The sequence below is a fragment of the Doryrhamphus excisus genome, chromosome 5 (assembly GCF_030265055.1).
Source record: "Doryrhamphus excisus isolate RoL2022-K1 chromosome 5, RoL_Dexc_1.0, whole genome shotgun sequence".
Taxonomy (NCBI): domain Eukaryota; kingdom Metazoa; phylum Chordata; class Actinopteri; order Syngnathiformes; family Syngnathidae; genus Doryrhamphus; species Doryrhamphus excisus.
In genome coordinates, this window is record NC_080470.1 from 13533781 (window position 1) to 13553836 (window position 20056).

The following is a 20056-nucleotide window of genomic DNA, read 5'->3' on the forward strand; positions in this document are numbered from 1 at the left end:
ACTGAGGAACTAATGGGAAACTAATGCCTAAGGCACACACATTTAGAGTAGTTACTAAGGAACTAATGAAAGACTAATGAGGAACTAATGAGGAACTAATGAGTGGAATAGTTACTGAGGAACTCAGCCGCATAGATTTAGCGTAGTTACTGAGGAACTAATGGGAAACTAATGACTAAGGCACATACATTTGGAGTAGTTACTGAGGAACTAATGGGAAACTAATGACTAAGGCACATACATTTAGAGTAGTTACTGAGGAACTAATGGAAGACTAATGAGGAACTAATGAGGAACTAATGAGTGGAATAGTTACTGAAGAACTCAGCCACCTAGATTTAGAGTAGTTACTGAGGAACTAATGGGAAACTAATGACTAATGCACATACATTTAGAGTAGTTACTGAGGAACTAATGAAAGACTAATGAGGAACTAATGAGTGGAATAGTTACTGAAGAACTCAGCCACCTAGATTTAGAGTGGTTACTGAGGAACTAATGGGAAACTAATGACTAAGGCACATACATTTAGAGTAGTTACTGAGGAACTAATGAAAGACTAATGAGGAACTAATGAATAGAATAGTTACGGAGGAACTCAGCCACCTAGATTTTGAGTAGTTACTGAGGAACTACTGGGGAACTAATGACTAAGGCACATACCTTTAGTGTACTAACTGAGGAACTAACAAGGAAGTAATGACTAAAGTACCCACTTTTAGAGTAGTTACTGAGGGACTAGTGATGAAGTAATGGCTGATGAATTGGTCATGCAAGCTAGTCTGTCCTGTGCTGTGTGGTTCTGTGAAATGGACTTTGCCACTGACGGTGGCTGCCAAATAACCCGCCATGGGGCCAAAGGAAGTTTCATTGGATTGACATGGTTTGCTGTCTGGCTTTTCTACGCTTGGCTTTTGGTGTGACCTGATTGGAATGTGAGGGCGCGCTGTGCTTCATATGCGATTCAACAAAGTCCACAAAGCCATGTAGACTAATCCCAGGCTATGCTAGGAAGCATCTGCTGACATGTTTCAGAGAAGTGTACAGTAGGCACTTTGTCACTCCTTCTTCTTCTTTTGTCTCTGCCAGCAGAACCGGTTTGTCTGGGCTCTCTTTGCCTCCCATGTTCAGATCACCTGAGATCTCCTTTGCCATGGAAACCAGGTGTGTGTGTGTGTGTGTGTGTGCATTGGATGGCTCCCTTTAAAAAAACACTGAATAGACTCCAGGGATGCAAAATGAAAATAGTGAATAATGAGATGATACGACACGACGAGAGGGTGTGGCGTTGGGGAAAAGAAAAGGAAAATAAAAAGAAGAGAAAGAAAGGTGCCAAGGGGAATGCGAAGACAGTGAGAGGGCGTGTGCAGAAGGTGTCCGCATGTGATGATCATTTTCCCGTCAGTCTTTCTTTGGTCGCTTTCCGGCAAGAGAAGAGACTTTGTCCCCTGTGACTGGCTGCTGTGGGAAACAGGCTGGTGTCAATGATTTATCTGTCATAAAGGAAACATCATACACCTTTATGAGTTCTCATAATGAAACACCTTCATTCTGGACATAACATGGGCTCCATGTTTGAGTTGGGACACCACCGCAGTGGAATTTCAATCCATTCATTCTCTGATGGTCTCTGACATGACAGATCAATTATTTCTTTCTTTCTTTCTTAATTTATTTCAGACATGCATACTATGTTACATTATTCTTTCTCACATATACACTTACAATATCTATTTATATATATATATATGTTTATATATATATATACATACACATATGTCATTCATATATATAATAAATAATTTAGGACCCAGCACAGAACCTTGTGGTACCCCGCATGTCACATTCAGTAGATCAGATTTATTATCATTTAGTTGCACATATTGTTGTCTATTATTTAAATAATCTTGTAACCACCTTTGTGCTATACCTCTGATCCCATATCTTTCCAGCTTCTTTATTAATAAGTTGTGGTCAATAGTATCAAATGCTTTTTGGAAGTCCATAAAAATACCTATTGCATATTCCTTATTATCTATCGCTGTCGCTATTTTTTCTGTAAGTTCCATGACTGCTAATGTCGTAGATCGCTTTGATCTGAACCCATATTGATGTTCAGTTAGTTCTTTTTGTGTTTCTATAAAGTGATCAAGTCTATGGTTAAAAAGTTTTTCTAAAATTTTGGAGAATTGTGGAAGTATAGAGATGGGTCTATAATTAGCGAATATATGTTTATTTCCGGTTTTATATATTGGAATGACTTTTGCTATTTTCATTTGATGAGGAAATGTGCCTGTTTGAAATGACTGGTTGCAGATATGGGTCAGAGGTGTAGCTATACAATCTACAACTCCTTTTATTAATTGCATATCAATGCCAGTATATCAATGCCAACTGATTTTTTGTTTTTACATGTATTTACCACATTCTGCTCACATGTGGTGGATAATCTTTGGAATTATCTCCCAATTGTTCCATTTTTGAAAGCGAAATGAGCAAAATATGACATTTGTAGTGGATGGCACCAGCACCCGACATGTTGACAAAATATACAATACTCCTTTTCACAATCTCCATTGTTCTGAACTGTTGACCCCACATAAAATTCTCCACCTTCTGTATCTCTTCTCCCTGTAACCTCACTCTTCCACTTGGGTCCCTCTCATTCACACACATATACTCCGTCTTGCTGCGGCTAATCTTTATTTCTCTCCTTTCCAGTGCAAACCTCCACTCTACTAGCATCTCCTCCAGCTTTTCCCTACTCTCACGACAAAAATAAAGTCATAAATTCGAGGATAAAATGATAAATGACGATATGGGAAAAAACTTGTAATATTACAAAAATCAAGTCTTACATTTACAAAACTAAAGTTATACATTTTTGAGGAAAAAATGGAATGGTCATATTGTCAGTAAGTAGTGAAGTGGTCCGGAACCCAAGATGCGGAGGCAGGACATGAACAAAAATATTTATTCAACCAAGAGTGTGCACACAGGAAAATGTACAAAACAAAGGTGGCAACAAGGGCGAAAGCAGAGCGACAACACACAGATCATGACACATATTACAAGAATAAAGCAATAAAGCTATCAGAAAAACCTTATAATACCAATAAAGTCATACATTTCCAATAAAAACCTCATAATAACTTTATGAGAATAAAGTTGTATGTTTCTGAGGAACAACTGGAAATATTCCTGTGCTAAACGTTGTTATTTGTTAGTTTTCACCAATCAAATCTGAACTAAACCTATGACGAACAGGACTCAAACAAGAAGCCTTTTTGTCAAAGGACTGAAAAAAATGCCTGTCAAACACGACACACGAAACGACAAAGGCGGATGTATGACGTCATCACATTTAGAATAATATTTCTTCACTTCTGCCTAATAATACTTCTTCACGTCCAAGTAATATTTATATTTCTTCACGTTCGTCCTACTTGTGTTTGTGTCGGTGGTTGAAGCGGCCGAGAAGAAGCCAGAATGTCACCCGTGAAACCAGCAGCAACACCCACTGACTCCATTGGACACTTACTTGGATTTCTGTGGCAAGATCAAGCGGGGAGCATGGGCCCGTGACGTCATCAGGGTGCGTCCTCCCTGCAGTGACAGTAAAGATCCACGATGTGTCACTTGGCTCAAGCATAAAGGCTTTGGAGGCCTCGTTGGTCCTGTCGCCTTCTGGTTCATGGCTTTCTTTTGTTTTTCTTTGTCTTTACGGCTTGTTCATGAAAAGCAAGAAAAACCTTCAAATACTTCTTACTCACATTTTTTTTTAATCATGAACTGAAACATTGTTAACATTGTTTGGTTTGTAGGTGAAGCACATGTACATGCACCCTGGCCACCTAGTATAGAGGTCACATATTTATGAAAAAAACTCACAATATTAAGAGAATAATGTCATATATTTTCAACCCAATTTTTAAAATAATATTTAGGGCTGTCAATCGATTGAAATGCTTGCCAATCTCAGGGCACATGTAGACTAACATTCCCACCCACATTCATACCTGGACAGTTTGGAGTGGCCAATTAACCTATGGCATGGTTTTGGAATGGGGGAGGAAGCTGGAGTACCCGCAAAAAACCGAGGAGAACACGCAAACTCCACACAGAAATTGAACGGAAGTCTCCTAGTGCGTGGCCTGCGCGCTAACCACTCATGCACGGTGGATCGCACGTGAATCCGCCTCAAAAATATTACCGCGGTTAAAGGAAAATTCCGTTAACCAGTTAATTCATTAGAGAAAAATTGAAATATTATCATACACCTATGAGAAAAAAAAACTCACATTAAGAGAGAATAAAGTCATAAAATGTAAAAGAATAAAGTTATAAATAATAAATAAATACAATAATAAAGTTGTAAATTTACGAAAAAGCTCTTACCATTACGAGAACAAAGTCATAACTCAAACATTTACAAAAAAAGGAATATTATGAGAATAAAGTCGGGAATTTGAGAGATGAAAATATTATAAGCCTTAATATTACATGAGCAAAACCTGAATATTACACGTGACGTCACGGGGCAGCGCCACTCCTGGCAGGACGTGGAGCGCTATTCCACAAGGAAAAAAAACACACACCAGAAACGATGACTCGTCCTGGCTTCAAGTGCCAATTTGATTGGCACTATTTGACGTTGTAAGGTTTACTTGGAGGTAGCTCGTTGGGAGAAATGACGTTCCTCTGTCAGTTAGCGCTTTTTTGGGAATTGGCTGCAATTCCATGGATGGCGAGCTAAGCTAACCTAGCTAGCAAAGCCAACCTAGCTAGCAAAGCCTTTGCTCGTCCATTTAGCCATCCCAGTCCCCCACCGGGGGCGCATCGGTCTCTTGTGTGCGTTGTCATAGTTAATGGCTGTCATTTGAATCAGCGTCTGACACCGGGAGATCCTCGACGTGTGAGTGCGGGTAGATGGACGTGCTGCAAGCCGCTTGTTCCCAGCGGTACGCGGGCGGGCAGTGTCGGCGTCGGGGAGGCTAAGCCTGCAGGAAGCTCGGATCAAATGTGGCGGAGGCGGCCAGCAATGTCCCGCTGTGTCTCTGGGACGCAGCCTGTAGCGTTTTATTAAAAAAAACGACCTTTTCTTTTTAGTTAAGCTTCGTGGCGGGGGGATTGATTAAAAGTCATACAGGGAATCTGATTTGACACCCCCCACCTCCACGTTAGCTTGTTATAACATTAGCTGCTTTTAGCGAACAAGCTAGCCACAATCACCCAAACTCATTTTCGCTGTTTTTGGAAGGAAAGTGGTCTTCCCAGCATTTTGCAAGTGGGAACGTCGCTTTTTACTTTTTTCCAATCTTCAGGCAGGCTTTGCACACTGACAATTTGCATACGACTTAAGTCTTAGCTGTCAAATATTTGTCAGTTCAACGAGCAAAGTAGCGAGCTCCATTGGACCTGCAGGAAAGCTCCAAGAGAGGATTACATTGGCACCCACCGGGAGCTTGCCTAGTAGTAGTAGTAGTAGTAGTAGTACTAGCAGTGCTGCTACTGCTACTACTAGTAGTAGTAGTAGTAGTGTGTCAGTGCTGTTTGGTCTGATGCGGTGATGACTCTTGACTCCATGATGGCTTGTTGCCTGAGTGAAGAGGCGAAGGAGTCCAAAAGGATCAACTCGGAGATCGAGAAGCAGCTCCGGCGGGACAAAAGAGATTCTAGGAGGGAGCTGAAGCTTCTTCTGCTGGGTAAGAGCCTGCATCATCTTCTTCCTCTTCTTGACAAAACAGTCAACTGCTGGCCCGTCAGACACATCCGGCAGTCGGACCTGCCTTTTGAGTTGAGTTCACAGCACATTGGATGCTCTTTGGATAGACCTGGATAGACACTAGAAGCTGTTCATAGAAATCCACTGGTTTCACTGCACATCTCTTCCAGTCAGGGCAGACGACAACTACAATTGTTCCAGTAGTAAATCATAGAAAATCCACTTCATCCGTTCCACACGCTCAGGATTATGAACAAAAACATTTGATAGACAATGCGATCCCTCGTTTATCGCGGTTTGGGTAGGATTCAATGTTCATAAATTGAACATGTTCAGAATTACAGCATAGAAAACCAACTGAAAAAAAATTGAGATTTCAAGAATTAAGGCATAAATTTATGAGAAAGTGGTATAGTCGCGAGAAAAAGAAATCGTAGCTTTCAGAGAAAAAAGTTGGAAATATATGAGAATAATGTTTAATGTTATTTGCCCAAGGGCAAAGGTCACATAAGTCCTGGCTTTTCATAGCTGTTACAACCAAGTATTAAAATATTCTGAGATTTCCACAATAAAATCTTTTTTCACAACTTGTTGCTCAGACTCTGCTGAAATTAAATTTTATATTATCATATCGTGATATATGCTAAGGGCCATCTCGCCCAACTCTACTGTAAATTTAGTCATATGTTTACAAAAAAAAGGTGCAAATTCATGAGAAAATGTCACACACTTTTGAGAAAAAAATGTGTACATTTTGAGAAAAAAATGTGTACATTTACAAGAATGCCGTATTATTACCTTGGCCAAAGCTTTCATAGGTTTTATTACCGCCAATTCATGAGAAAAAACTGAAGTGGTAAATTTCAGAGAAAAGAAGCTGTAAATTCACGAGAAAAATGCCATATGTTTAAGAGAAAAAAAATAGTACATTCACAAGAATAATGTTGTACACTTACGAGGAAAAAAAGTTGTACATTTACGAGAAAAAAAATCGTAATATTACCTTAGCCCAAGGTTAAAGGTCACATAAGTTCCCCCTTTTCGTAGCTGTCTCAGGCAATGCCTGTTACGGCAGAGTATTAAAATAATCAGAGATTTTGAGGCTAAAATTGACTCTTCTCGCAATTGTATGAAAAAAGTTGTACATTTACGTAAGTCATGCAGTTACAAGGAATAAAGTTATACAGCTACAAGAAAAAAAATTATGAGAAAACAGGTTGGGAGTTTCTGAGAATAATGTCCTACATTTACGAGAAAAAAGTTATACATTTGTGAGAAAAAATATGACCTTTACCAAAGGTCACATAAGCCCCCACTTTTCATAGCTGCCTCAGGCAATGCCTGTTAGGCCTGAGTATTAAAATAATCAGCGATTTGCACATTTATATAATCTTGTACAGCCACAAGAAAAGATTTGTACATTTACGAGAAAAAAAGTTGGAAGTTAGGAGAATAATGTCACACATTTACGAGGAAAAAATGTTGTAAATATACAAGAAAAAAAAGACCTTTGCCTGAAGCCAAGTTACCCGCCAGTTTATTTAGTATTCTAAAGTGCTCTTTTTTGGAATTGTGCCCATCTTTTGTCTTTTCTGTGTGTTGTAAAGAGGTAAAAAGAAGCAGGTAATTGATGTACATCATGGCACAGAAAGGCTGCTATTAAAACACCCCCAACAAGTTTTTAGATCCATGCTTTGTTTATTAGAGCAATCATTTTTGTTCAAAATCGAATTCTATCAAAACCAGGGGGTACGAAAACTCAGGTTCCACTGTACTGTATATCCATCCCGCCATTCTCTATGCCACTTAATCCTCGATAGGGTGGCGGGGGACCTGAGTGAAGTTGGCTCCCCACCTTACTCAAAACTTTGGTCAAATAGTCTCACTACGATAGTGCTGTTCTGTGCAGTTAAAATGAACGTTGATTTTTGAGTTATTACAGTTTATTACAAAGGTCAACCAAAGGTCAGCCAGCCCCCCGACATGCTCGGAATGAAACCAAAGTAGTCTAATTTTTTTTGTGCTAGGTTAGTGCAGTTTTGGGCAATTAAACTGGACTGACTGAAATCAATTTGTGTTGCTTTTGCTTTTGAGTTAATTTAAGTTTTGGCCTATTTAATAATTCTGAACATGTTGGGGGGCTGATTATGTAGTAGGCCAAAATTTTAATTGTTAATAACTAAAAAACGAAAGTAGCCCAAACGTTCATTTTAACTGCACAAAACAGCACAAACCTACCACTAAAAAATGAGACTATTTGTAGAGTGAGGTGGGGGAGGGGGTAACTTCACTCAGGTTGGCGGGGGTATGCTGGAGCCTATCCCAGCTGACTGTGGACAAGAGGCGGTATACACCCTGGACTGGTGGCCAGCCAATGGCAGTGCACATATAGACTAACATAAGCATGTTTGTGCACTGCGGGAGGAAAGCGGAGTGCCCAAGACGTTTGGAGGTCCTGTCCTGGTGGACAAATGGTGTGTAGTGATCAGGAAGGGAGGGTGGCTTTGTGGATAAATAAGCAAATAAGCAGTAAGTGTGGTTGGCATGATGTATTTTATTTCAATGGTGGATGTCACCAAATGGATATTGATTATGAAGTGTTGATGATGCAGTTGGGGTTACAATTGCCATTCAGGCAGCTTCCAGCGGTGTTTGGAACTAGAAGTTACGTAATGCTGGAAGTTCAAAGCAAAAGTGGAATTCAGGCGTATAGGTGGCGATGTGGTGGAAGAAAGAGCATGAAGTGGGTTTTGTGCTTTCGTATTAATGGTATTCATCTGCAATATGCAACATCGCTCACTATGTCATGCCAGGCCTGGTTTTACTGCCTTTTTGTGCGGTATTGATGCCTTGTATCATTGCCACGTGACAACGCTGCATGGCCTGCCGTTGCAAAACACAAATGATACAAATGGCCTTTTTCCACTGTGCAGTAAATGCTGCACACCTGTTACTAATCTCCTGCCTTATGAGTTTCCAAGCTAAGTGGCCGTTATTACAAGGTACCGTCCCCAAAAATACTAATTGGTGTTTTGGAGACAGGAAACTGTAGACAAAGTGAACATGAGTCTCACTGTGGGAGAGTTTGCAGTAGTGATTGCAAGCATTGTTTGTTTACTGGCAACCTTCCTGCTGTCTGCTGTACCATCCTCTGGAGGAACAATGTTGATTAGGATGAAGTGTGCTGCAAGGCAAGGTGGTATTCCCTGCCATTCATTCCAATGTAGCCCCTCCAGAGGCCCGACTTGCTCTACATCCTTACAGTTTCACTATGAGGTTGGAACCCTTCCTTCAACATAACATTTATGGTCGTTCATTGGTTCTAGACCTGACTGATAAGACTTTGTCTTTTCCTGGACCGCATACTTGCCTGTGCTTTGCACTGGTATTAACCAGCATAGTAGACAGAATCTGAGGAAATAAGCTATGCAAGACCTAAATAAAGCTCCTACTGCAGCAGCGTCACAGTAACTAGACAACGAGTGGCCAATATGGAATACAGTACTACATTCACAATTACCACGCTGCCTCTGCCTTGTGTTTGTATTTTACTTCATTTCACCATTTGATGCTTAAAAATGCTTAATTTAGGCCAAGAATAAGTACAGTTTGCAATTATTGATACTCATAGGCTGGATTGAAACCACATAAGAGTGATCACTTACGAAGTGATTCATTCATTAAGTAATTCATTTATTCACCAGGTCAAAAAGCACATTCTATGCTGGTAAAAAGTAAACAGAATTGTAAAAAATGAAAAAAAAAAACAACAAACGGTTAGTTCGTGTTAGTTGTTGGTGTAATATTTAACGTAAAACAAGCATTTTTGGTTTGGATATTGGGCTAAATACATATGGCTATGTTGGTGTCAGTCAAGTGAAAGTGATGCTTGAAATGTGTATATCACAAAAAGCTGTTTTTCAATATTTTCCTGAAACTTATTCATGGTCCATTGCTGATTACTAAAGAATGGGGGAAAAAAAACAGAAACAAAAACTTTTTTTGCTGCTGAAAGATGAGTCTAATCTTTGTTTTGGTACGTTCCATGAACACAATATTCGGTGTACCTTGGAATATCAGTCCAAACGGTCAAAAATGGCCTTGTTATGATGTCTTCTGAAAAGTGGCTGGGATTGGATGAGTTAATGACCTGCCTTTTTGACCTGTGTGTATACGTTTAGAACACACAGGAAACAGGCAGACGTGTGTCCATGTGTCACATAAGGACCGTGGAGGATTGCCCTAAGGATTGTCTTGTTGTGTGAAATGCCAGAGTGCCCATGCAAAGGACATTTAGTGGTTTCATCTGTTGAGCGGAGGAAAATCATTCCAGCTGTAAAGTAGGCTGGATTTTCCCAGATGGAAGATGGATGGAGAGCAGCTCCTGTCAAAGCAGTGCTAGTCCGCTTGCTTTGTAGTCACATGTCATTAAATTAGGGCTACAGTGATCATTTGGACAATTCCAATACCTCCATTACAAAAAGTAGTTGAGAATTGTTTCGAATAATTTCTTAGGTCACGCACGCAGAGAACGAAGAAGGAAGCGGGTGTTTGAAGACGCGGGAAGGTTGAAGCGGCTAGAAAAAGTGGCAAGACAACGAAGGTCAAGGAAAAGCAAACGTAAGAAAACAGAGAGAAAATGTGGTAAACAGCAGTTGGAACACTGTGACGTCTATCAGTTTTAACGCCACTGCCGTTGTGCGCCAACAATGAAATCCCAGTGGTTGGTGGTGTCAGCTGTAAGATGCACACACCTTTCACAATTTGCACTCTGACTACACTACGTTGTGTGGAAAAGTGACTTGTTTGGTTGCACTGTTCGTGCCATGAACGCCATTGTGATCATGTATTTTTCTCATGGAATTGTTACATAGTGGTGGTTATGTTTAGAGCTATATATCCTGTATGTCTTAAATGGACATAGTACATAGTGTAAGTGGTGGTTATGTTTAGGGCTATATATACTATATGTCTTAAATGGACATAGTACATAGTGTAAGTGGTGGTTATGTTTAGGGCTATATATACTATATGTCTTAAATGGACATAGTACATAGTGTAAGGGGTGGTTATGTTTAGGGTTATATGGACTACCTGCAATCTGACTGCCACAGAAGAAGAGTTGTTGGGCGAAACATCTGTGAACAGTGGTCTTCAACTGACGACCCTGCAGCTGCCCGCATTGGCACTGGAGGAGGTGCGACAGGTCGGAAGGTCGAAGCAGGAACCAACAGCTGACCTGTGCAACAATCTGCTAAAACTATCAAGTGCATAAGGTGATGATAGAGAATACTCTTATTAAAACAATGGAAACTGCTATGATTGAACCTGTGTCAGGAGCATGCGGTCTGTTGGGGATAAAACTAATCGGCCAATAAAGAGAATGATAGAGAATGATATATATAATAATTATAGCATTCAACACTGTTAGCAAGGAGAACAACACACACACAATAGGTAAGATTGAAATCATGCTGGTGTTTCTTTCTTGGCACACAGCATGCATGTGGTCATGTTGGTGTATTCGCTACTATCCAAAGGTGTGTAGTCTTGGCCAGTCGGTCAGGGTTGGGTGTCATTAGTATTGTTGATACTGCCTTACTGCGTTACTGCGATACTGCATTGAAGGAAGAGATTATTTGTGTTGTCCTGAGCTGACCCACGTGGCTATGCAATGCATGTTTTGTACTTGTTTTTTTACACTCATATACTTGTTTTTGCCCGCTTGTATTTGACAGCTATATAACTTGCTTCGCACACTTTTTGACTTTTCACACTTATATAACTTGTTTTTAACTTGTTCCGGCAACGGGATAAATATTATTCCCATATCCTGATAACGAACTAGAATGTTGTGAGAAACGAACTAGAATGTTGTGAGACATTGAGGTGCCTGAGGCAGAGGACGGAGGTGATGACTCCTCTCCTGCGGAGACAGGCTGGCCACCTGTTTTCGCACGGGCGAGTCTATAAAGCATTTGTTTTCTCAATCCCGGTTAGAGTCTGCTGTGAACTGTGCACGAGTGTCCAGCTTTCGGTTTCCAGATTACTCTACCGGGGTGTTTTGGCTCTCCGCCCTCTGTCAACGGTAAGGTATGCTATTCTGGATCTGAACTGTGCGGATTGGAGTGTTATGTGGGGGCATGGGGGTGACAGCTTGTGTCTAGCATAATAACTTATGATGGGAAATGTTGTGAACTGCTGTGTGTTTTATCATTAAATATCATTAATATACATACAGTCGTTGTTTGTGGTCATTTCTCTGCTGCGATCTCTCCGAACCTATAACAAAGTATTTCATAAAACGTGCATCCAGTAAAAGCTGATCATCAAAATGGAATGTATTGACACAGATCTAAAACTAAAACAATGTGTGCATGTGTACTGGTTTGGCACGCATAATCCATCCATCATGCAAGTATTACTGTATGTGTGAAACGGGTGGGTGAACTGGGTTAACGAGTGTTTGCCTGATGGCCAACACCCAAGGATGTGGCATGAAAGGGAGCCTACCTGTGAGAATCAGGTCCTTGCAGTAGGCACACCCGCCATGGCTAGGCTTGGGTGACACATTGGAGGGAACATTTGGCACTGTGTGGCAAGCTCTAGATAGAAGGCATGGTCTAGTTGTGCCCTGTGTTTGTCTGGTAGCTGTGGTGGTTGAGCAAACTGATATTGACACGCCCTGAGTTTCAGCAGTCGGTTTGTTTCATGTACAAAACTCATAATTACACATTCATAGGCCTGTCACCATACTCAATACATCAATTTACTGCACCATAAATAAAAACAAACTGGTTAATTTTGCCGGCGTCGATAGATTGACATGTGAGCGTGTTGGTTCTGTAGCCAAATTAAATGTAGCCAATGAATGAGAGTCAACCCTCCTGTCACTCATTCAGTCTCCCCATGGGGAGAAGCAGAGTGTGCACTGTGTCATGTGTCGTCTTCTACATGGTCCAATACTTTCTACGTGTCTCTTTGCGTAGGGCTGGGCAACTTTAGTAATTATCCAAATCACCACCATTTTGGTTAATGGTACGATGATCCCACTCGCAACTATTTATATTGGAAATATTTGTCATTTTCAATAGGGATGGGTGTTATGGACCTCAGCACATATCAGGATATTTTGATGTATCGCGATATGACGATATAAATGGAGTCTTGTATAAAAAGCTACAAACCTTAAAGGGGAAGTGCATTTTTTGGGGGGGATTGTGCCCATCATTCCCAATCCTTATGTGAAACATAAAACACATTTTTCCCTTTTCTGTGCATTATAACATGAGAAAAGGAGTTAATTTGAGGTAGCTTACAATGCTGTCATTGGGATACACCTATTTCCACTAAGGATCGACCGATACATTCGCAAACCAGCATCTTGTTGAGTCTTTGTAGCCAAATGGAGAGCTAGCTATCCACTCTTCCTTCTGGAAATGACGCGTCGTGTTAGTCAGCTAGATAAAATTTGTTTTTCAGCGCACTTCCCCTTCAAGCCATATAATGAAGTAAGCTTGTGTCAAATTGTAAAGGACATGTATTTATAGGTAAGAAAGTGTGTCCTGTGTCTGAGAGTGTCTTGTACAACAAGTTGGGTCCAAGAATAAACGTTGTCAGCAGGCATTTGTGATTTTACTAACTACTTCCCTACACGATGACAGCATTTCATTCATCTTACGTATCAATAAAGTCCTGCTTCTTTCCATTTATCATTCATACTTTATCATTGGAAGCGCTACATATTAAATATCACCCAACCCTACTACAAACAACCTGACCATGGCTTTCCCTTTTATGTGGGTTCGAAAGAGATAACGACAGCTAGCATGAGGGGTGTACGTATGCCTGCCAATATTTTCATTCATTCACACTAGAGCTGTCCTAGGCAACAGTCTAGTCTGACTGGTCTGTGTCCCACCTAGACTTTGATCATGAACTATTGAGGCCAAACATCTTCTAAGACAACCTGATCAGTCCAGTTGTGATCAATTGAATGCTCTGAGAAAGCATTAGGGAGCTAACAATGGATGTAATGGGACACATATGCTTCAACTAATGTATATAGCCCTCTAAAAAAAAAAAAAAAACTTTTATGGTTTTATATCCATGCTGAGACCAGGCAGTAACAGGTACATTCATGATAACATGTAGTACTTACAGTGTACATCTGCATTTTGATTGTTTTAAACATTAATGGGACTTCCTTCCTGGGTGCAGATTTCACTTAGCCCAGGGGTGCTCACACTTTTTCAGCATGCGAGCTACTTTTAAAATGACCGAGTCAAAATGATCTACCCACTACAAAAATGCAAAACATCTATTTATTTTCAAATGTATTGAGGATTGTTTGTACGTACAATGTATGTTGATGTACCTTACATAACCAAATGAGCCAATATTGCAAAACACACATAATTAACAATTAACATTTTTTGTAATTACCTCCACATTACTCCACATTTCCCTTCTTTGGTACTGCGATGGTAGAATGGCATATGAGGCAAACGCACTTCGAAAAAGACATTGTGAAAAAAAAGTCCACCTCCCATTCCGTATGGAAGTGATATGTTTTTGCCTTTTTACTTGGTCCAGCTCCTTCACTCATTTTAGTGACCATAAACTTTAGCGAGGGCTTGAAATCTGACGCAATTCGCCGACTAGCTTAGCACTTTGCATCGCTGTTTACGCATGAGCGGTGACCTAAAGGTCAAAATTCAGTTGTCATCTGACTGGTTGTCCTGTATGTCAATCAAGTAACGGGGATGGATGATAGGCTGACATCGTAAGTTCTGCTGCACTTAGAGATGTTGTTTGATTTGATTGGTCGCCCGAAGGGCAACATTCAGTTGTCATCTGAATGGCTGCCCTGTATATCAATCAAGTGACGGCATTGATGCGAGGATGATATTTTTTTAATGTCACGCCGCGATCGACCAGTACCACCTCCGCGATCGACCGGTAGATCGCGATCGACTTAATGAGCACCCCTGACTTAGCCCATAGAGGGGAAGTAACACTACCATCAGCAGCAGCAGCATAGAAAGAGTATTGGGATGGCTGTATTTTTGGCACAAGACGTTTACTCCCCATTGCTGAGAAATGCTGAGAGCAAACAAGCATCTTGCAGAGTCTTCCTGGCGATGTCAGGTCTACGTTGAGAGCTGGTATTCACTGCTTGCGTCAGTTGCGATGTCAAAGTTGACCAACTTTGGGGCTTATTGCCACAACCTTCTACAATACACGTGCCAGCCAGGCATGATTTTTAACCTAGCGGTAACTTTTACTAACCCACAAACAACACTGGAGCAGCTCCAGTGTTACCTGTCTGTAGTAGCCTGAGGCATTGTGTCGCTACGCCACAAAAATAGTTCTTGTTGTTAGATGCTACAATAACAATAGCGTGCATCATATACACGTCAGTTATGCAAATGGGTATTGGTTGCCTGTTTTTGGAGGTGTTGTTTTTAGGTCTTTATAGTCTTAATAGGTATGTCCCATTATGTCCATGTTTGGCCCCCTCATGCTGGCTGTTTTTCTCTCTTTGGAATGCATGGAGAAGGGAACGATGTGTGTTCATTTTTCACATAAGGATCGTGGATGACCGCCAAAATAAAAAGAAATGGCAAAGTCTGAGCTTCAAAAGTGTTGTTTCACTGAAAAAGCTGTCTGCTTATGTTGATGTGTTGTCATGTTGTTAACGTCATCATTGGCGCTAAGCAGTGTGGCACAGCAGCGACATACAGTAACTACAGTCTTCCAGTATTTCCCACACATTCATTTACCTGTGGTGGACAAATATGGTTGGCACTTCCTGTTTGCCCTTCATCATACATCATAACGGGGCTGTGTGATTGTAGCCGTACAGTAGGTAGCAGTGTGTACAGCATTGTAGCTCATCTTTGTGACAAACCTCATACCGCATGGTCTGGTGGAAGAAGACTTAGCAGAAGGGATTAGTGTCTCAAAGAGTCTCTGCTGAGGAAAACTGTCACCAAACTGCCGTGTCTGAAACAATACCATCAGCCATTCTCCTCATGTCTGTGGCCAAGACATCCATTTGCTTAGTCTCCTATTGTACCGGTAGATTCCAATAGTTTTCTTTCTTAGGTCAACCTAAATACGTACGGTACCTGCGTAGTTGTTGGTGTCCCACACCTACACAACCCTGTGGGTCAATGGCAGGGGACGTGCAGTTTTTATATTCCCCAAATGACAATTGAATGCATGAAGAAATGGGTATGACATCATAGTAGATATTAAAAGTATTGGGTGTGGATGTCCCCACAGACAATACACACACCCACGTATGATGACATTTCATGTCAAGTGGTTATACAACTTGTAGGTATTAGTTTTATTTGTGTACAGTGGCACACCTCCTGACCACTATTAACTTAGTCGCTACCGAAGACCTATTGATACGCAGGATTTCGTCTTTTTGCACAAGAGGCAAAATTACTTGATGACACAATTGCACAATAGCAGAGCTCATGTTTGGTGCAGTGTTTAGCAGTAAAAATGGATACAAGGCGGCAGAAGTGCATCTTTCCCATGTATTAACACGCTCCACCGTGAGCAGGAAGTGGAAAAGCATGGAGGAGTGTAGCGTGCAGAAGGTTACTCATTGGAGGAAGGTTTTAAGATATGCACACACATGTCATCCACTAATAGGCTGGGCTGGGCTGAGGTCGTTGTTAGATACCTCGGTTAACATGCCCCGGTTCGCTGTTTTTTTTGGCCACCCAACAGGCTCAAAGTCTCCTCTACTTACTCCATTGTTTCTTTTGTTATGGCCTACTTTTACCATGCCTCCCCAAGAAGGAAATGATGCCTGAAGGAAAGTCCACCAATTACAGCTCGACCGTTAACATTTGTTTTGGGGTTCACCTCAAGCTCCGCCATAGGGGGTGGAGCCAGCTGTCGCCATTTATGCTAGTGGTGTGGAGCGGTGTGTAATTGAGGCTTAAGTTGTATTTTAGCGACACCATCCTGTAGCTAGTGAAGTATTTGACGTGGGGTTAGTCGCTGTTCCAATGACTGCTGACATAGCGAATATTGACTTGTTTGTTCAAAAGCCTAGCTCAAAGGTATGATTTGTAGTTTTTTTTTAATACTGTCAACATGGGCGGGAACAAATATTCATGCGTTCTGCAAACATATACTTGTTAATAACCAAAGGCAAGCTCTGTTTCAGCTTTGCGCCTCAAAAAGAGCATACATTTGTGTGAAAGGCATGAAACCTGCTCCTATCAAGGGGTCATTTCCGGCTTGGATTCCTTGAAGCAAATGTTCATGTCCTGAAAATGTCTTTGGAAAAGTTCCAGCGGGCAAAAACGGGCCACTTCCAGCATTTGGTTCCTAATCCAGTGAGAAAAAGCCCCCCAGCGCCGAGCTGAAGTGGCCATCCAAGTAGCTTCCTGTTTGAGGTGCTCGGGGGAGTGTTAGGGAATCATTTACTCAGGGCACACTTTCTTCCTCACACCCCCTCTCTCTTTACTTTGCAAGGTGGATGTGTCACACTCTGCTCCTGGTTATTGATCTTCATGTAAATCACCAGTCAAATGGCAGTTTGGGCCTCTAGCTAGCCCCTCCCAGTAAACTGGATGTGTTCCATGGCTTCCTTCCTCTAAGGTGCTGCTTATTTCAGGCGCTGTTGGACTAATGATAGATAGATGCGTTATTAAAGAAAAATAAGAAAATGGAATAATACATGATAATAATTACTCATGTAAGGTAATAAGTCTAGTCCAGTTTTATTTTGGTTCAAAGAAGCACTTTATATGTTCATCACTGCTGTAAATACACACCTGTGTTTGCAGATTCAAACAACTGATTTGGAGCGCATGAGAAAGTGGAAAGGACGGCATGGCTCTTTTTGACCGCCAGGTCCTTTCACATCACATATTCAACAGAAACGTTGTAATAGTGCTGCTGAGTTTATTAGAAATAACATGCACAACTTTTTCACTAAGTAGGGCAACCAACATTTTAAGACATGCTCTCCATCTGGAGGTTACCTACAGCCGCAGCTGCTCATGCCAGTCTCTCTGAACAATGTAGAGACTGCCGTTTATTTATGTTCATAGAGCACACAGCGGACACTATAAGAAAAGCTTTAATTGGGGAGTTCATGGTGAACAACTGATGCATAATGTTTCATTTACGTTCCCAGTTTGGGGTTCTGAACAACCTCTACTGTACAGATGTACAGATGGAATACACTACAGCACATTGTAAGTCTGCATGAATAAGTCTGTTATCATGTACAGTACTGTCACCTCTGTGACCTCAGTGAAAAGCAGCTGCAGGGGGAAAACCCATTGTGACTAGCGTTGCATGTTTGCCTTGCCTCCATGGAGACATGAGGAAACCTCTCACCGAGTGCTTTCTGACATGTATTTATGAGTCTGGAACCAGGGGTTGCCATAGGAACTTGCATGAGCCCCAAAGAGTAGCTGCCAGGAATGTACTGCAGCTTGACTGTGAGAAATACCACTATGCAGGCACTGGGACGATGCAGTCATCTCGCCTCTGCTTTTCTGTCATATGTCGCTCACATGATGGACGTGGAGTGGGAATAGGTGCGTCCCATGACGTGCATCCATAGCTGCCTCTTTTTATCTGTTTTTATGTCGTAGGGTTAGTTATTCTTTTTGAGGCCTGCCGAGCATCTTAATCCAGCCCACCCAGCATTTCCACATTCCTTTTTTTAAACCTTTTAACATGGAAAGTAACAGGTGACTTACGGTGCTATTGTGGCACGCTTGAGTTGTCAAAACAGTCAGATGGAATCCCTGGCATGTACAAAAATGCCATTCAAAAAAACACATGTGAACACACATGAAGCACAAAGTCATTACCTACAAACAAACAGTATGTGCAATACCCATGCTGCAAGGCATGCTGGGTAGGTTGTGGTTCTCTTTCACCCAACATTTTGTTGTGTTTTGTTTTGCGATTTTGCTTGATTGCAAAATATGTTGATGGAGGTGGTCAGAGAAGTTAACAAGGAGAAGTTAACATACACATACCGTATTCCTGATTGTGTTTTAGTTGTCATGGTTTATATTGTTGTTGCAACTGGACTACCCAGCATGACATGCGGGCATTTGGAAATAATCTTATGTAATCTTAATCTTATGTTCAGCGCCTGGTTGTTGTGTGTTCCATTTCCATGTGACTCGTATATGAACCAAGCTAGAACAATATTATTATTTTATATTATTTTAGCAGCTAACACGAAAACCTTTTTTTATCTGGCCGACTAACACGACGGAAGAGTGGATTGCTAGCTCTCCATTTGGCTACCAAGACTCAACAAGCTGCTGGTTTGCAGTGAGCAATTTTGACATGAGGACTGGAGCACACGTTTTGTGCTGGAAGACACGGCCATCCCAAGGAGAGCCGACTTTGGAAGCTTTGTCGCTGCTGTGTTGTTGACGGAACTCGCATGTATGTGTGTCACTGTGCCTAGAAAAGAAGTTTGGCTAGTGTTTTAAATCATCCAAATATGGCAGGATACTGCAACTATTAGCTGTTATCATCAGCGTATGTGTTAATGTATTATGAATATCAAACTTTGCAATCTTGGTAGAGGTTTTTTTTTTAGAGGGCTTCATAGTTGAAATTAGGGCTGCAGCTATCGAATATTTTAGTAACCAAGTATTGAAATTTTTGTCGATTAATCAAGTAATCGGATAAACATATTTTTGCTTGTTTTAAAAAGAAATAAAAAAATTCACAAGAAAAAATAAAACATTTGACTAAGTAATGAAGGAGCAATTGGTTGAATTATTTAGATCAGGAGTGCCCGTTACGTCAATCGCTATTGACTGGTCGATCGCAAAGGCATTGCGGGTTGGTCGCATGGCATTGAAAAAAAAAAAGTTATCATCTGTCCTCACAATGACATCTGACCTGACCTTTCTCTGACACATGGCTCACTGCGCATGCAACCGCGCTAAGTACTGCAAAACTCTTGCAAGCTAGCGAGTAAGAAAGGGATAAAAATGTGGAAAGCTGGAAAAAAGCTGGCCCAAGTAAAAAGCCAAAGACCTACCACTACCATACGGAGTGAGAGTAGGACTTATTCTTCAAAGTGCGTTTGCCTCATCTGTCAGTCTACAATTACTTTTTTAATTACTTTACCGAAGAAGGAAAATGTGGAACGCCATTTTCGGACTGTTCATAAAAACTATAACACCCAGGTCCCTCCGAAGAGCGAGCTGAGAAGGAGAAAGGTGAAGGAACTAAAATCCCTAAAATCATTTTTCACACTGCTAATTTCACTATGCATCCATGGCTGATTCCATTCAGTTCAAGTCATCA

General features: G+C 41.1%; 1 protein-coding gene across 2 annotated transcripts in view; it reads left to right on the forward strand.

The window, feature by feature from the left end:
* Window positions 1–4524: 4524 nt before the first annotated feature.
* Window positions 4525–20056, forward strand: part of LOC131130131 (guanine nucleotide-binding protein G(q) subunit alpha) — a 33421-nt gene continuing 17889 nt past the window's right edge. For both annotated transcript variants that reach the window (XM_058074323.1, XM_058074324.1), the window contains exon 1: window positions 4525–5705. In XM_058074323.1, the coding sequence (XP_057930306.1) occupies window positions 5570–5705 (136 nt within the window). In that variant the 5' untranslated portion in view covers window positions 4525–5569. The remainder of the gene's footprint in view (window positions 5706–20056) is intronic.